Source organism: Rattus norvegicus, chromosome 2 (assembly GCF_036323735.1).
Source record: "Rattus norvegicus strain BN/NHsdMcwi chromosome 2, GRCr8, whole genome shotgun sequence".
Lineage (NCBI taxonomy): Eukaryota > Metazoa > Chordata > Mammalia > Rodentia > Muridae > Rattus > Rattus norvegicus.
This window is the reverse complement of record NC_086020.1, coordinates 60,380,762-60,395,925: the sequence shown is the minus strand read 5'-3', so window position 1 is coordinate 60,395,925 and position 15,164 is coordinate 60,380,762. Positions and strand designations below refer to the sequence as shown.

The 15,164-nt window shown below is 37.5% G+C and overlaps 1 protein-coding gene and 1 long non-coding RNA gene across 12 annotated transcripts in view; one reads left to right on the top strand and one right to left on the bottom strand.

Annotated features, from left to right (window-relative positions):
- Positions 1-15,164, top strand: part of Spef2 (sperm flagellar 2) — a 182,196-nt gene that overhangs the window by 25,925 nt on the left and 141,107 nt on the right. For 5 of the 8 annotated variants that reach the window (NM_001415008.1, XM_063282495.1, XM_063282493.1 and 2 more), the window contains exons 4-9: positions 81-251; positions 2,180-2,320; positions 3,962-4,026; positions 8,503-8,689; positions 9,803-9,991; positions 12,348-12,535. In NM_001415008.1, coding sequence (NP_001401937.1) covers positions 81-251; positions 2,180-2,320; positions 3,962-4,026; positions 8,503-8,689; positions 9,803-9,991; positions 12,348-12,535 — 941 coding nt within the window. Of the gene's footprint in view, positions 1-80; positions 252-2,179; positions 2,321-3,961; positions 4,027-4,070; positions 5,260-8,502; positions 8,690-9,802; positions 9,992-12,347; positions 12,536-15,164 lie in introns of those variants that run through there. The other 3 variants (NM_022620.2, XM_039103075.2, XM_039103076.2) reach the window with 2 other exon arrangements.
- LOC120100738 (uncharacterized) overlaps positions 1-15,164 on the bottom strand; it is a 54,399-nt gene that overhangs the window by 11,855 nt on the left and 27,380 nt on the right. For 2 of the 4 annotated variants that reach the window (XR_005500728.2, XR_005500731.2), the window contains 2 exons: positions 10,947-11,114; positions 1,477-1,815 (listed from right to left, as the gene is read on the bottom strand). This is a non-coding gene — a long non-coding RNA (uncharacterized LOC120100738). Of the gene's footprint in view, positions 1-1,476; positions 1,816-9,604; positions 9,977-10,946; positions 11,115-15,164 lie in introns of those variants that run through there. The other 2 variants (XR_005500729.2, XR_005500730.2) reach the window with 2 other exon arrangements.

The following is a 15,164-nucleotide window of genomic DNA, read 5'->3' as shown; positions in this document are numbered from 1 at the left end:
CAAAAATGTGTATGATTGCTATGCCAGTGTACCTTTTATTCTCCAGTAACCAAAAGCTTTGAAATGCTTTCTTCATCTAGAGACTTAAAAACCTGATACCTCGCCAAACCGATTTCAATCTGATGCGGGTTACATGCAGGTTTCAAGAAAAGTGTAAACAAATGAAAGAAGATCTTGCCCGAATGCATTTTGAGAAGTTTGAAAAAATTCAAAAACTTGAGGAAGAGCAAAGACACTTTAATATCGAAAAGGTTCCACAGATCCTTTGTTTTTACTTCCTGAAAATTCATTAGTACCTAGTATACTTGGTGGTTCATTTCTACCTATAGTAAGCACACACTGCATAAGCAGCAGCATGGAGAGATTGCATAGTGTGATGCATGGCTTGGCTTTGCCTCCCTGGACTCTCCCTGCATAGATTGCATGTCTTGATGAATGGCTTGGCTTTGCCTCACCAGACTCTCCCTCTTTCCATTTTGGTTTGCACTTGCTCTCACGGCACCTCTGGCTAAGAGCTATCAACACCTTACTTTCACTGGATGAAATTTGTCCTCAGTTCCTTTGGGAAAGAATTCGCTACTAGCTACCCTACTGGCCTAAGGACCTCAATCCTTATATCCCTGTGGAAGACAGGAACGGCACTTCTCTCACACCCAGTTCTGTCCCATTCTCCACAATGTCCCGGTCTCTATGTCCTGCTCCATTTATTTTAAGGGGCAACTTCTTTGATTGCTTCCTTCTCCAACTATCTGAAGCATCTTAAGTTCACTTATCCTTAGCTATTGCTTTGTATAAGCCACTGCTGGATCTAAAACCTCTTTGGAAAAAAGTCTTTAATGATCTACACCTTTAAAGACATGGGAGGAAAAACATCATCAAATCATTAAAGACTTTTAAGAGAATTTCAAATGGCTGGATGCATAGTGTGCTAACTACAGGCAATGAAATCATTGCTCTCCCTATTATATGTGAAACTTGCCTTTTAAATTGATTAGTTTGTTAAGAAGGTAATATATCCTGAATGGAGTGAGCTTCTTGTGGGGAAGGAGGAAAATATTCAAGAGGAAAAAGAATAGAAAGCCTTCTGTTAGTTTCCAGAGGACAGAATCATTCAATGTTTCTGCACGGCAGAGGCGGGGCACTCTAAGTGCAATGTCTAGGTTGAGGTCAAGAGCTGGGACTCAGGTGCATTGAACCAGCCAGGCCAGGTGTGAAAAGCCAGGTGTAATACAGGAAACCTCCAAAGAAGGAAGAGACAAAGAGTGTGGGATACTGTGAATTATGTGGAAGGGAGATTGTCAAACATGGCCGTGGGAAATGAACAAAACAAGTGACAAGACCCGTGGCTTCCCCATTTTCCTAAGAAAAAGAAACTAAACATATGGTGGTGAAATAATTATCCACATGAGATAAACATAGGGCAGTGAAGTAGAAAGTCACATTTAGAAAGTGATATAGAAATATTAAAATGATAGCTACTGCATTTTCGGCACAAATTTAATTTTCCTTGGATGTAGAAATTAAGAAATTTAGTTCTAACACAATGCATTAGTAGTAAAGATGTGTTGTTTTCATAAGATATTTAGTTTTAAAATATTTAATATTTTAGACATTTGTCTTTCAATCACATCATTCTATTAATATTGTCCTTAAAATAAATATTGCCTGTCTTAAGAGTTAAGCCGATAATGCTTTATATTTTGGTGTCAGGCCAGTAGTTGAGGTTGTCCCTGAACTCACGTTTAGATAGATTGGTTTGGGGAAGCTGACTTTCCAAGTGGCAGCTGTTGGCTCTATAGAGTCTTCGGGGACTTCCTGAAAAAGAGAATTTATTCTCATATTTGGGTCAGTCATGAATGTGGCATTGATAAAGAACCATAATATTTTTGCATTTAAAGCTTCTGACAATTCTTGTACCAATGCACATAATGCCAATAGATACATTATTTAGACATAATTTTTGTATTTCAATGTTGTGTTTAGCATCATAATTGTTAATGTAAATAATGCCAATACTGTCTTCCTAATACTGCACAATTGTGACACCTTGTGCATTTGTTAATCGCTAAGTTCTGAAATTTTCAACATATGATTTATATATTGGTGTATCTGTATATATGTTACATTCTTATTATTTTGACAAATTGAATGATTAAATTAATGTGTATGCCATACTTAGCAACGCTTAAACAGAAGACGACAAAATGAGATAATGGCCAAAATCCAGGCAGCCATTATACAGATTCCCAAGCCTGAACCCAACCGTACCTTGAAAGCTATTGAGGCTCAAAAACTGATGAAAAAGAAAAAGGAGGCAGAGGTAAGTGGTGGTCACTTGCTGTTGTCTTGTTTCTCTCAATAGAGAATGGCCTGCCCCTTTCTCTCTCCCTATCCCCCTCACTCTCTATTCTTTCTCTTCCTCTCTATTCTCTCTCTCTCTCTCTCTCTCTCTCTCTCTCTCTCTCTCTCTCTCTCTCTCTCCCTCTCCCTCTCCCTCTCTCTCATGCAAGAGAGATTTTCCAAAGGTTTTTATTTTTCAAAACTCTTGTTTGCTTAGTATCAGGGTGTAACATTAGGCCAGAGATATAAAATTCCCAATGTTGGGGTTTCTACTTGGACTCCTGTGTTTATAGGGAGTCTACTAAATTAGGTAAGTGTCGGGGACACGCTGTTCCTCTTTACCATACAATGTGGTTTCTTATGAATCTCAGAAATGTTAATTGACTCATTGCTATTAAAACATTTTAAATTAAAATTCCTGCACTGAAGATATTTTCCTAGACCACACCAAGTGTCAACATTCCAATAGGATAAAATCTAATTATGTCATGGGAAAGTAATATTATGTTTTGATGATAATTCCTGATTGCTTCTCTTCTTTGTTGATCTAAGAAAGGTAACAATAATTACCATTAATTCAACATCAGTCAAGATGTGGACTGTCATTTCACTTTTTACTGACTTGTTTTCTCTCAGTTCTGTATTACCGTCTTCCCTTTATAAATGTAAAGAAAACTGAAATCTAGATGCTGACATATTTTACTTTAGTAGATGGGTGCTTGTTAAGAAGACATTGGCCTAGATCTCTCATTCCTAAACTCACAGTATTTTGTATTGATCTATGCATTATGTATGAAACTCTATTATCCAGGAATTTTTCTACCTCCATTTTTGTGTTAGGAACTAAATAAATCTCCCTGAGCATTTAAAGGCTTATTATTGAAGATTTGTAGTACATAAGCATGAGCTAAATTGTTTAGAGAAAAGCGGGTAGGGTAAGTTAGGCTGCATGGGAAATGTTCAAAAACATGCCACACAAACATTTATAAGAAATATCCATATTTAAAAAAACATGTACCTAAACTCCAATCATTGTCAATTACATTAGCATCCATTGGTGCACTCTTAAAATGAGACTTTTCTGCAGAGATGGTAGAATGGTTAGTTCACATAGCAACCATGTCTGTGACTGTAATCCAGTACCCTTCTTTTGAGATGGGACCAGAGACAACATAATTTTTAGCAGAAAGCGAGTAAACAAATAAAAAGCAGAAAGCAAATAAAACAAGATTGAAGTAAGGAGTGAAACTAGGTGTGCGCGCGCACACACACACACACACACACACACACACACGCAAACACATTCTCTCTCTTTCTCTCTCTCTCTCTCTCTCTCTCACACACACACACACACACACACACTTTTTTAAAAGATAGGAGAGAATAATGAGTGATTTAGGTGAGACAATCTCTATATTGTTTAGGGTAGCCTCATCAAAAAACAAATCAAAATTATAAAAGTATTTCAGCTTGCTTTATCTAAGTACTTAATTATTTTGAATCAGTACTAAGTACTTAATTATTTTGAATCAGTACTAAGTGTCACCTTTCAAAACTGAACATGATGAAGTTTGTCAATGGCTTTTAAAGGCAGAGAACTGATGGCGAATTTTCTTTAAAGGACGTGGCCAATGAGATTAAGAAATTTGAAGCACTAATTAAAAAGGATCTCCAAACTAGAGAAAGGTAGGATATGTTTTACTTCTCAAACATGTAGTCAGTGCTATAAAGAACCTTTGAATATTTACAAATAGTTTATGTAACATGACTTAAAACTTCAGACTATGTATCCATTAACATCTTTGCTCTACAAAGCGAATGTGGGTATCAAAATGACGTCAGTTTGTTTTTCTATGCTGTTTATTTTGTTGAGTTCACATACATTCTTTAACATTTATTAAAATTGTTACACTAATTTAAAAGTGCCCTAGGGAAGCCTTGATTGGACTTTGGTTTTTTTCATATCAGTTTCTCTGTGTTTATTGCAGATTATAGCAATAAAGTGTTATTGGATGAGGTTTTTCACCAAATGTTATGCAATTTTGTGAGTTTTCTGTAAATTGTGTCCCTGTAATAGCTTCATTTACCTAAATATAAACATATCTCATATCCTTTACTTCTTATTGTAGATCCTTGAAAATAGCATGTTAGATGCTATTCCTATAGATCCAGTGTACGGTTCTATACTTTAAAAATAGGAACTATCCAAGCCCTATGAATTTACATCTTCCAGAATGTGAAAGAATTCTTTATTAAGGGAAAATTCCCCCAAGGCAACAGCATACTTCAGTTCCAGTCTAATGGTTCTGAGTCAGGGAACTCAGAGTCGAAAGAGGAGTGAAAAGTCAGAAAACAAATAGTAAAAAGGTCAGATGCAGAACAAAATAAAAATGGAAAACATTCATAATTTCCTTTTTCCTACCCTCTGCACAAATTCCAGATGCCCTGCCTTGCTCTGCATGTCCTATCATCTTGTTCTGTCCTGTCAAAGCAGAATACTCCCAGGCCCACAGGTGGCAAGGAGGATCTGCAGTTATGTCCTTGTCTCCTCATGGTTTGTTGTCTCTCTAGCCATGTGGGAACATTTGAAGTTCATCCAATCCCATTTATCAGTTCTTACCACTCCTTCCTAGACTACTGATTCCTTTACAGTGAATTTTTACCTGTATCTATACCCCTGTAATTTCAAACTTTTGAGTCCTACATTACACTGTTTGTTCTATTTTTAATTGGCTTTTATGTTAGATAAGAAAGTGGGAATAGGTCTTACTCTTTTACAGGTGGGTATTTAGATTAGCCATCAATATTTGCAGAAGAGACCATCTTTCCTCCAATGCAAGCTTACTACCTTCATCAAAACCCAAGTGGCCGTAGCTGCATGCATCCATTTCTGGATACAGGATTCCATCCCACTGGCATGTGAGTGTGTGTTTACGTGCCTTATCGTGGTGGATCTGTTACCATTTGTCTGACTTGTAATTTGAGATAAGGTATTGAAACACTGTCAATTTCTCCATTTGCTCAGATTGCTTTGGTGTCTAGAGTCTTCCTGAACATTATCATTTTTTCCTAATTCTACCATGAATGCATGGAATGTTGGTGGTGAACCAACCAGAATCTGTGGCTGCTTTTGTAATGTAACCACTTCCATAGATCAATCCTGCTGATCCACGACTGTGGGAGGTCCTTTGGGGGGGGGCTCTTCTTTTAATTCCTTTCTGTTTTGTTTTGGTTTTGCTTTTTGTGTTGTTGTTCTTTCCCACAAGGTTCAATCTGATCCTGCCAGAGATTTCCAAGGGAGCTTGGAAGTGCCATAGAGTAGAGTCCAATTCCTCAGAGGGCCAGTGTAGGGTGTGAGGTAACTGGAGGCTTAAAGCCTTTTTATCACTACCTACTTTTAAAATTCATTTTGAGAATTTTTAGCTGAGGATGTTCTGGAATCATTAAGAAGCTCCATACTAGCATGTTGTATACAGTGTTAAATTTTTAAATTATTGTTGAAATTACACCACTTTCCCGAAATTACACCACTTTCTCCTTTCCTCTTTTTCCCTTCAGCCTTTCTTAGGTACCCTGCCTCTTGCCTCTACTTCCTCCCATCTCTCCCACTTTCAAATTAATAGCCTCTTTTTTCAAATATATATATATATGTATATATATACATATACATATATATGGTGTGTGGCATATGTGTATGCATGTGGCATGTATGTGGTGTGTTGTATGTATGTGTGAGAGAGAAAGAGACAGAGACAAGAGTATGTCTATATACAAACAGCATAAACAAGAAAAACGGTTCAGTAGATGCTTTTTGCACTGCCCACACCGGAAAAGTCCTTCAGAGACAAGTGATGTCACCTCAAAGCCCAACCTTTTCCTTTTGGAAAAATTTAAAATCTTACTTCTAGCAATGCGGTCCCTGTGACTGCTCCCTTAGATGTATGCTGTCTGTTAGGTGTTTAAAAAACCAAATTTAAAAAAAAATTCATCTGCTTGCTTAGCTGAGGTTTATTGAATGTTCTACTTTTAGCATTTGGTGCAATACATTTACCATGTAATTCTCAAAACACATATTTGACAACATTTCTACACTGATAATTACTGCATACAATTCATTAATCCTTACTAGCGTTTGGTAAACCATCAGATATCAATAAAATATAACCACTGTTTTCAAGACACCCACAAGTAATAAAATAAACATATCTTGAATTAAACTACTATAAAAATTTTAAGAATTTACTTTTTAATCTTTTAGTTTTACAAATTAATATGGTATGATACCTTGATACACTAGCCATTAATCTAACAATCTAATTAGCATACCCTGCATTTTATGTCATCCAATATGGTTTTAATTTTTGATTAATAAATATGTATTTATGTTATAGTATAATGATGGAATTGGGGCATGCAACATTTCCATCTCATTATTACCTTGCATTGGGAGTCTTTGATAGCAATTAAGCCGGTGGATAAATAGATGGGTGGACGGAGGAGTGAATGGGTTGACTCATTAATAACAGAGAATTCATGAACTAGAGTTTTGGCAGCATAAACACAGTGTTTAGGAAGCTGCTAGCCCATATTTAATCTAGGATAGAACCTTTGTAAGCACATCTAGGTAAAAGAAGAGTAAGGATTTTACTGAATGATCACATGAATTTCCACAGACATGTAATTATCCTAATCTGTTAAAAACGTTTTTGAAACAGTCCCAAATGATTTGCTTTTTTACTTTTGGAGATGAGGGTCTACTATGTAGTCCTGGATGGCATGAAACTTACTAATGTTAACTGGGGAGGGGGGGGGCGTTGTTCTCGTAGAAACTGATCAACCTTTACCTCCCAATTGCTGAGATTGCAGTTCTGAGCCACCGTGATAGGCTGTAATTGTACTAAGTCTTAATAAGCAAAAATTAGCTATGCTTTTGACCCTCTGTGTACTGAACTGTAACATAGTTTATCCTCTGCAACCATGCCTAGGGCGCCTGCGCACATAACAATCGGATTCTTAGTGCTTTATACTCGCATTTGAAAGTGTTCTTATGCTTGAAATTTACTGTTATAAATATAGTATTTTCGTATTTAATAACTATTTGGTATTAAATAACTATTTGGTATTTGATAAATATTAATTCTTATGAGTTAAAATTAATTAAAATTAAAATTGAATAAATATAGTCCTAATACATATACTATTGATATATATATAATGATATTCTTATTATTGAAATATTATTGAAATTTAGCCCTGAAACCATTTGTACGGAGGACAAGAAAAGAATGTCTCATGAGTCTAAAATTTATCTGGGAGCAACAAACCTTCAAATTGTGATCTAGAATCTGATCTATGTAACAACTATGTATTAATCTCACACAAAACATGCTTTTGCAGGAGGACTTCAGCCTACATAAATATTGATGACTGTTTAGTCATGACACACGTTAATAACATACCGACACGTGCTAATAACATACCTTTGTTTTTATAAATACATTTTCTTATGTTCTAAATTAAATGTATTAGTGATAACATAAAAATGACAATTCGCAATATAAATTCATTATTCCTTGGCAAGTAGCATTATTATTTTATGCAGCTCTACTGTGGCATTCTCATGGCTTTTTAAAGACATACACAGATGAGAATTGGTGATTCAATTGCTACACATAAAATGTTTCTTTCATTTTTAATGATAACTTTCAAAGAGCTGTGAATTGAATGCTAAGGGATCATTTATTTTACTGAACATTGGTACTCATCTTTTGGGAAGACCTATGCTAGTGCCAGGTCAGACCTCTGCTGAATCATGGGAGGTGGGGCCAACTTTCAACCACCAAGTTCATAACAAAGGCTGGGCCACTGTCCTAGGAAGGCATATGCCCGAGAGAAGCAAGAGACTCTAGTTAGATAGCAGAGCATAAGATCTGAGAAAAAGAAGAAATAAGCTTAAGAAAAAAGTCATGCTAAGGATCTCGGAGGGACAGATCTAAAAGCGGAATCAGCAGTAATCTACAGGCTTCAACATTTATCCAATACCTGAATTCATAAATTAAAGAATTCAAAGCAGCCTTCCCCCCGGGGAGTCTTCCGTTATTTTTCTAAAGCAGGGACTTGTGATCACTGTGCTAAATTCTAACAAGAATCCGTTACCTTTAGTATATCCAAGACTTCTTTAGATACAATAGACCAGACAGCTGCGGAACTGCTCAACACTTACTCAGATGACGACTACATTAAAAAGATCCAGAAACGCCTAGAAGAAGATGCTTTTGCACGTGAACAAAGGGAAAAAAGACGACGGAGGTTGTTGATGGACCAGCTGATAGCCCATGAAGCACAGGAGGTGAGATACTTGATGTGAGTTCTACATTAACGTTGCCTAGAACTTCAGAATATGTGGCCTTGTGTTTATACAAACAAGTACTTCATACACATGTTGTCTGTCACTCTGAGTGGATCTCATATACAAATACACACATCACAAAAGCAAGATTCCTACCCAAACAGTTTCAAGGCACCCTCACTAGTGACTGCAGACCCTGGGTATTTAGTTATTCCTAAGTCATACTGTGGCCCATCCCTCCAGTTACGAAACTGGTCAAACGTTCCCTGAGTAAACACCTAGCTTTTACCTCACAGGAGAAGTGGGGAAGCCTTCAAAAAGAATGGAGACTACTCTAGGTTACATATTCTTTGAGACCTTTCCCAAATAGTCTAAAGACAATTTAGATGTGAATCCTTCATTATTTTCGTGCATTCACTCACAATACAGGATTAGTTCATCTAGATTGTAAGTTTGTACCCTTCCATAGTAGAACCCATCACATGTTATAGTTTATTTGAGAAACCACTATGGCAATCTTAGTGAACAATGCATTTCTGAAGCATTTGCTACCTTTGCAGTACAACAGCATCAGCAACAAAATCTTTCCCGCTTAGCTTTTATGTGAAGGTCCTTAGAGTTCTTCAGACTGAAGCTTAACACACAAAGCCTTGACACAGACATCCCACTGTTCCCACGTAGGTTTTGATTGTTGCCCAAGAAACAACTCTGAAAAAGCTCTGTATCTACCTGAATCGTCCCTTCCAAAAGTAGTTAGAATGCCATGCATATACCTAATTTTCACACTCCCAAAAGCATAATTAGAAACTAAGAATTGCATCATTTGTTTTGAAAACTCAATTTTTAAAGTAAGTAACAACTTATTTGAAGCAATGGCAAGTTTATATACCATAAAGTTTCTAGAAAGATCTATTATTAAATCTCAATGATTTAATTTCTTGGGGTGGCACGCACGTGTGTGTGTGTGTGTGTGTGTGTGTGTGTGTGTGTGTCCACACAGGACTTAAATGACTATCATGCCTTTCACATGTTATTTGCAAACTGCCTTCTGAGTCACTGGGTGATAAGGACTTGGCTTCAGCATGTCATTGGCTCTTGCGCTGGTGTTCACAGGAGGCCTATCGGGAAGAGCAGCTCATTCACCGGCTCATGCGCCAGTCCCAGCAGGAGCGCAGGATTGCTGTGCAGCTCATGCACGTTCGCCACGAGAAGGAAGTTTTGTGGCAAAATAGAATTTTCAGAGAGAAACAATTTGAAGAAAGACGACTTAAGGATTTCCAGGATGCTCTAGATAGAGAAGCGGTAAATAAAATCTTCGTTAAAAATCGTATTTGGTCGTCAGTGTCTAACTGACAGGGGAGGAGACCGCCCCCACATGGTGCGCCCTCCACGAGCTGTCTTGATGCTAAGTGTGGCATGCTTACAATCAGTCCTGCGTTCTCTTGTCGCTCACCATTTTTGCTTGCCTTTTAAGTTTCAATTCCAAGTGATTCCTCAGGAAGCACTCATGAAAACAGTATTAATGGTCTTTGAGTGCTTGGATACTGATAATTGTGCGCCTCTGTACGTACTTGTCAGTTTGAAATACTCGGTTCATCTTTATTTCCCTTGAATACCTAAAATACATCTCTTTGCTCTTCTCACATACAGTTATGCTGACAGAAGGCTGATGATGCATCATCATCTAATATTCATGTCCTTGAATTATTGTGTTTTTTACCTCAGATACCGTATGGACTTTCCTATCTCTGCATTTCACTAAAGTTACTAGTGTGAGCACTGCCAGAAACCATTTTGGGAAATTCTTCTGGAGGCAGAATGAGAGCTTTAAAGAAGCTTTCTTTCACTAACAAAGAATTAGTTTTAAATAAACAATTCATTACTCTTTTTCTTTCCATTACACAATTTCTTAGGCTTATATTGAACTGCTCCTTCCTCCAAACTGTAATAATCCATGGGAGGTAGGGACACTGTAATCTAATCAGTGCCTAGAAGCCAAGATCTTTCTTCTGGGTATGGATGGAAAAGAGGAAGAGATATGCAGAAGAAGCCAAGATGAGAGAAGGAAGACAAGAAGGGATGGAGGGAGGGTGGTAAGGAGGGAGGGAGGGAGGAAGAGAGGAAGGAAGGAAAGAAAGAAAGAAGGAAGGAGAGCAGGCAGCTAGGCAGGTAAGCATGCAGGAGTAAGAGGGCATCAGGAGCCAGCACCAGCAGCAGTCCAGGGTGGAAACTATGCTGTTACTGCTAGGAAACTTACCTTGCTTACTTCAGAGTTCTGGTTCCTGTGGGAAACCAGCTTCAGCTCTTCTGGTGACATTGTCGCCATAAATTCTCCTCTGTCAAGTTTCTTCCATGTTTGAGCTCTTCTTGATACCATGAACCATGACATAATGTTTCCTGTCCTACGTCTACTCACTCGGCAGGGCTACAAGGGAAACAAGGCAGCAGTGAAAGAAACTAGTGTCATTCCTGAAGCAACCAAATACAGTGGATTGATCTTAGAGGTCATCCACCCCAAGAAATTAAAAGCAAGCATGCTAAATAAGACAGCCACAGTAAAATAAATGATGGACTTTAAATTGCAGTCTATTTTCACCAATCTTAGCATTTATTAGCAGTATTATGAGACGAACTACTTATTCAGATGAAATTGTTCAGTTAATTTTTCTGGGTATGATAAAAGTGTTAATCTCCCTTTGTTGAAGAAATTGAAACTGGGCGGGGAATGATTCGTTGGGGTTCTTAAATACTTGAACTTTAATTCTGCACACAAGTTTGGTCTTGAATTTGATGACAGTTCCTGAGAAACATACACTCATTTCTATTTTCTAATGGCTGAATTGTGTCACAGGAGTTAGATGGCATTTGTGAGGCAGCTTAGCACATGACATGGTTTCTAAAGCAGCTGGTAGAGTTTCCTGAAAGGAATCCCTTCTACTAAGGATCGTGTTACTTTCAGCTTGGCTAGCCCATGTTTTGTGTGAAGAATGAGTTAAGCAAAAGGAATGCAATCCAGTAGACTGTGGTGATAAGATGTTTGCATATTTAACTACTTTCTGTAGGAATAGATGTTTCTACAAATGAATGTTATACATTTATAAAGGCGGTAAGGGCTTGAGCACACTTAGAATGTGTTACATGTGTTATCTCAAAGCTCTATACCCAAGTAACTATCACATATATAGTCAGTCCATAAGTTCAAACAGAAACGGGAAGTCCAGTGGTCATAGCACATGTTCCTAGTGGAGGGGTCCTGGTCACGGAGTGTTTAAGCATCAGCCGGCTGTGCTTGCCATCTGACCTAGACTAACCTAGCTCTCTGTGACCTTTGACTCTTTGCAAATGCTGAAGTTGGGAAGCCTTCAGAGAAGCCTGCGATCCAATTTATTTTTGTGATACTAATCTTTTACCATCCATACCGCTCTCCACTGTGGTGTTTTGCTGGTGAGCTGAGTATGGAGTGTCTCTAGCACTGCCTTTGCCGTCATACCTAATACTTAGTGTATTAAGGAGTGAGAACTGATTCTTGATCAATTAAGTCCTGATATGAAGGGGAATTTCATTCTACTTAAGGATTATGACGATGGCATTATGATACTACCTTCATATCAATAATGGCATGGAAATAGCAACTTAAAGTTTGTTCTTGCCTTCGTAGGCTCTCACCAAACAAGCCAAGATTGATTTTGCAGAGCAAACCTTGAGGGCGAAGGAAATTCATGAAAAGATCGCCATGGAAAGAGCCCAACAGCGTTACGAGAAGCATTATGGGATATGTGCAGAGATTTTGGATCAAATACTTGATTTGTGCACGAAGGTAGCAGACTATAGGTTGCTGACAAATAAGTAAGTATCGCATTGCATAATTAACCCAACAACATCGCTGCAGAAGTGAGAGTGGTGAGGCTGCAAAGCAGACACACACAATCGATAGGCAAAGCAGACAGGATCCACAGTCAAGGCAGACATAATCGATAGGCAAAGCAGGCACAATCGATAGGCAAGGCAGACAAAAACAATCGATAAGCAAGGCAGACACAATCAATAGGCAAAGCAGGCACAATAGATAGGCAAAGCAGACACAATCAATAGGCAAAGCAGACAAACACAATCGATAGACAAAGCAGGCGCAATCGATAGGCAAGGCAGACACAATTGATAGGCAAATTAGACACAATAGCTAGGCAAAGCAGACACAATCAATAGGCAAAGCAGACAAACACAATCGATAAGCAAGGCAGACACAGTAGATAGACAAAGCAGATTTTATTAGTAGAAAAGCAGAAGCAGAGGGTTGAAAAGAATTACTTTCTGGCATTATTTGGGTTACAGACATGTCTTCATCTATGCATCAGTTGTGTCTAAATTGTCAATTGGCAAGGTAATGACGATTATATCATTTCGTGGTTAAATCATTTTGAAGTTAAAAATGTTGCAGCTTAATAAACTGAAAATAAATTATACTTACTCAAAAATGAAGGAATTAAAAGGTAATGTTTTCATATAATACTCTTGTAAGTTATATTACATTATAAATTTTATTATATGTAATAAAACTATATTTGCTATGTAATTATCTAAGATATAAATTCAAGTGTTCTGAAATTTCAAGCACAAAATTATGCAGAAGTGAACAATAGAATAAAGAGGAAAAAGTAACATAAATCATTACAATAGTTAAAAATGAATTTTAAGAACCAAAAAAATATAAAATTAAAAAAGTGAGAGTGAAATCAATATACATACAAAATATACATAATTAGACATGGATATCCCTAAGAAAATAAAGGTCCATTATTTTGTGACGGAAATGCAAATTGAGTTCTATTTGGCAATAGCTGACTAAATACATTTATCCCTATTCTTCCCACTAAATACATTTAAACCGCCTACTATTAAATCACACATGATAAGGGTAGGAAGAGATGGAGAAAAGTGAGATGGTTGATTACACAAGGTCTAACAGATTGCATAGTAATGACCCCCATGGATTCTATTTTGGCTTCAAATTTCCTAAGCAAAACCTGAACCTTTTGGTTTCAGACACATTAATGGTACTGATTCTCCAGTAAAAAAATAAAAAAAAAACTAGTAGAGCGAAAATTTTTAGATAATAATGACTATTTTCAACCCAAATTCCATAGGCAAAAGTATAACCTCACCTCTCCTCATGCTAACAAGGGTAGGAATCCTTATCTACTCTTGCAATGTAACAAGGGACTTTACCTGTTCATCAGGATGATGGCAGAGAGGTCCATTAGGAGGCATGGATTTCTGTTCCCACCTGAGCATGGCATTAAACTTCTGCAGTCTCAGTGACCTGCACTGGAGGAGGCCTAGTCGAAACATTTCCCAGACGTACAAATGTCTCTACAGCAGATCAGACGGAGACTCTATGAAAGCAAAATTCCTACCTCCTCCCAAAATGGCAACGTGGTCCGTTCCTTACGTCTCATGAGAGGCACTTAGTGGGACTTGTTACTTGCCAGTAACAGGACGATATTTCCACTTTCCTTTGTCAGAGCATTATTAGAGAAATCAAACAAAATTGAGGTGCACAATATTCTAAACTATGACAAAAATGTCATCGCTGGCCATTGTGTCAAGAAGCAGAAAGAGCACAAACTGGAAGTGAAAAGACAATGGATGACGCTGTCATATGCTGAGCTGCGTTTTCCATAAATGTGACCTTGTTTGGAAGCAGAGATATTACAGATATGATAGATTATGGTGAGATGTTGCTAAAGTAAACATAACTGGTATCATTGTAAGAAAGAGTAGAGATAGACAGCAAGGCACCATATTATCACAAAGGCAGCACGATACCAAGCTGCAAATCAAATAAAATCAAATATTTCCAGAATTTCATCAAAAAATAGGAAAGGCAACAGAGGTTTTGCCATGGTTTTCAGAAGATACTTGGGCTAACTCACATCTCAAATTAAAAGTTCTAGCTTTCGACCCTGTGTGGGACAACCAATTACTATTCTTTTTCCCCATCCGGCTTGTGGTAGATTGTTGTAACAACCATCGAAAATGAGTGCAGATGTCAACACTTAGATGACAGAGGTCTTGAAATTACCTAATTAAGGTTTTTAAGCAGCCATAGCAAAGAGCTTCAGCAAACAATTATAAGCTGCTTGAAACAAATGCAAAAATCTAGTCCGAGAACAGAGAAGCAATAAAAATTAGTATTAAATAGAAATTTTATAATTGAAAAGTACAGTACCCAAAAATAAGAGCTCAGTGGTTGGGCACAGCAGCAGGATAACATGGACAGAGAGAAGACTCAGCGAATAGGAGACAGACTAACGGAAGCTGCTGAAGGTGAATAACAGAATAGGTTTCAAAGTAAACAGAGTCCCATCATAGTTACCAGTGTCATATCTGTCTTCTCTCATTGCTGAAAATACGGAGATGGAACATCTTCATAAGGATGAAATATTTATTTTGACCCACAGTTTCAAAAGTTTAA